The following is a 2,865-nucleotide window of genomic DNA, read 5'->3' as shown; positions in this document are numbered from 1 at the left end:
ATGGCCCTTAGGTGATGGATCCTCAGAGAGGCAGGGCCAGGGGTAGAGGTACGGTTACCTCTCAGGAGGAGTTCTATCTTGAGAATGAGGTGGTGCAACCTATTCTACCTGTTGTTGAGACAGTTGATGCTACTCATCTAACTAGGCTGACTAGGGAGGTCATTAGACTGGGGGCAGTGGCATTTCAGGGTGGTACAGATTACTTGTGTTTGGACCCAAAATGAGCTCATTTTGGGTCCAAACAACTTGTTGGCTGATTAGTGGATCGAGAACATGGAGACCTACTATGATATGGTGATCTGTACCAACATGGAGAAGAAGATTACAGCTACGTTCCTCTTCTAGGGGTGAGGCAGGACGGTGATGGGATTTTGTGTTGAGGACTAGGAATATATCTCACCATAACTTAGGAGGGTTTTGTGGAACTCTTCCGGGACATGTACCTTCCCGCTTCAGGGAGGGAGAAATTGGGGACTGAATTCATTTCTCTAGCTCAGGGGACTATGAGTGTCAAGGACTATGAGACCCGGTTCTCACAGTTGTATCAGTTTGTTAGGCCGATTGATTCAGTGTCTTTGGCTCGAAAGTTCCAACGGGGACTAAACCTGGTGATTAGAGATATGGTGGCTCCTTTTCAGTTGCCTACTGTGGCACTTATCTTTGCTAGTGCTTTGGCATTTGAACATGAACTTCTGACTCCTCGAGGGGAGATGACCACTATGGGGGATTCCCAAGGAAAGGGAAAGATAGTTGCAAAGAATAGTAGTGCTTTAGGTACTCAAGGCAGGTCCTGGAAAAGGCAGAGGACTTATCAGCAGCTCCAGCTAGAGTTGCAGCTGAACCTATTAAGGTTGTATCTATTAGGCAGGATATGCCATTGACATGTTACAACTGCGGAGTTGCGGGCCATCCAGCCAGTGTGTGCTCGAAGCTAAAGAGCAGAGTATGCTATAGATGTCGCCAGATAGGGTATTTAGCCAGAGAGTGTACCCAACCTCAGGATAGTGGACATGGGACCCAGTAGAGATAGCTGCCTCCGGGGAAGAACTAGAGTGTTTGTTATTAGATTGCAGAGTTCAGGTGTGGAAGATACCTTATCACCCTTAATTTCGTGTTAATGTAATGTATGATACTAGTGTATCTCTTTCTGTTATGTTTATGTTGTGTTGAGTTTTGTTAATGTCTATAGTTAGACTCTTGCGTGTGACTTCTGTTGTAGAGTGTGGTTATGTGTGCTGGTTGCGTGATGCATACTTTAATGTGTGGCAGTGGAGATTTTCTACCACTTTGATTGTGTATACAATGTCATGTGTTGATTTTTTGTTGATTGGTCGTGGCTTGACCTTAGCGTGATTTTGTGTTCTGAGGTGGTAGAACACTTATTAAATTGTGATGCATAGAAAACTTGTTGTGACTTTGTGAAATGATGACGATAAAAGATTGTTGTATTATTGATTTGAGTTGAAAGGCAAGTTTCATTTCCAAATTCTCGTAGTGCTAGTGTTACATTATCTATGTTGTGTTAAAGATACTGTTGTGATAACATGATTATGGACTCTTGAGTAGTCTGCGTTTGGTGCAATAGTTACAGATTCGTGGTTGTGTTGTGTACGGGGAAGGAATTTAGGTGATGGTGGTGTTGCGACCAAGTGGTGTGGTGAGGACGACCAGTGTTGTGATACTAAATAGGGTACCTATATCATTGTGGATCTAGACAAGTTTTGATTTCGAAGTTTTGTGTCGGTCCTAGTATGCCATAAGGATCACATAAGGTGCGGGAGCAGTATTTTATCTGCAGATTGTGTGACGGACTGAACCAGTGAATCAAGTGATGGAGGTCAGGTTGAGGACTTGTGTTTTTAACCTTAAGGTGAATTTAAGACCGAGTTCTGTTAGACCTGTTGCGATAGTGATATGAGGTGGAGATTCGGTGTTTAGGTTTACTTTCTCTCCTAGACAATCTATTGTGCGGAACGTTTCAGGTGCCTTTAATGGAGAAGGAAGTAAATGATGGAGCCAGTGTGCTTGATCGCGGTACAGTTGAAGTGGAAGTTGGTGCGACCATTGTGTTGGTCGGTTTGTATTCCAGACTGGACTACAATACAACATTGAGCGAAGGTTTTTGACTTGTGTATAAGTTGGCAGGGTCGTCTTGATGAGAGTAATGTTATGCGAGGGCTAGAGTCGGATTTGAGGATGTGTTATCTGTCCATAGACAATCGATATTTTGTTATCGATGTTTGAGGTCAGATACTGCTATAAGGAGCAGGATGTTCCTAAGACTGCTTTTGGGACCAGGTATGGACATTTTTCATTTTTGTCATGCCTTTTGGTCTAACCAATGCACCTGCTACATTTATGAAATTGATGAACCATATGTTCAATCCCTACTTGGATCAGTTTGTAGTAGTATTTGTGGATGATATCCTGATTTACTCCAAGTCTTTGGAGGATCATGATAAGCATCTTAGGACTGTGCTACAAGTTCTGAGAAAGGGAAAGTTTTATGCTTAGTTTGAGAAGTGTGAGTTAATCTGCCACTTTACACAAATCCAAGCCCAGCCTTGGTGTTGGGCGGCCTTGGTGACAGCCCAAGGCCACAACAGAAATGGGGCACCAATTATTAAAGCCCAATGTACATATTAGTGTATATATTTGTAAATATGAGGTCATTTTTAGAATGATAAAGAGAAAAAAAACTGATCTGAAAAACTTTCAAAATCAAGGAAGTTATATTTAATAATAATTAAAGTAGGGGTCTCTCTCTTAAGCAATTTTTCTCTTTTTCTGCAACATGACCAACATCTTTCTCTCTTCTTCTATAAAACAAGAAGCCAATTTCTCTTTTTTCAACATCTCAAACCA

The 2,865-nt window shown here is 42.0% G+C and overlaps 1 protein-coding gene across 1 annotated transcript; it reads left to right on the top strand.

Annotated features, from left to right (window-relative positions):
• The first annotated feature begins 437 nt into the window (after nucleotides 1–437).
• LOC112177984 lies at nucleotides 438–2,514 on the top strand. The gene is made up of 5 exons (XM_024316212.1): nucleotides 438–774; nucleotides 869–943; nucleotides 1,190–1,260; nucleotides 1,983–2,072; nucleotides 2,299–2,514. Exons 1-5 carry the CDS (start codon nucleotides 438–440, stop codon nucleotides 2,512–2,514), a joined length of 789 nt encoding a protein of 262 aa, XP_024171980.1.
• The last annotated feature ends 351 nt before the right edge of the window (nucleotides 2,515–2,865 follow it).

The sequence above is a fragment of the Rosa chinensis genome, chromosome 7 (assembly GCF_002994745.2).
Source record: "Rosa chinensis cultivar Old Blush chromosome 7, RchiOBHm-V2, whole genome shotgun sequence".
Classification (NCBI taxonomy): Eukaryota; Viridiplantae; Streptophyta; class Magnoliopsida; order Rosales; family Rosaceae; genus Rosa; species Rosa chinensis.
This window is presented reverse-complemented; position numbering and strand designations above follow the sequence as displayed.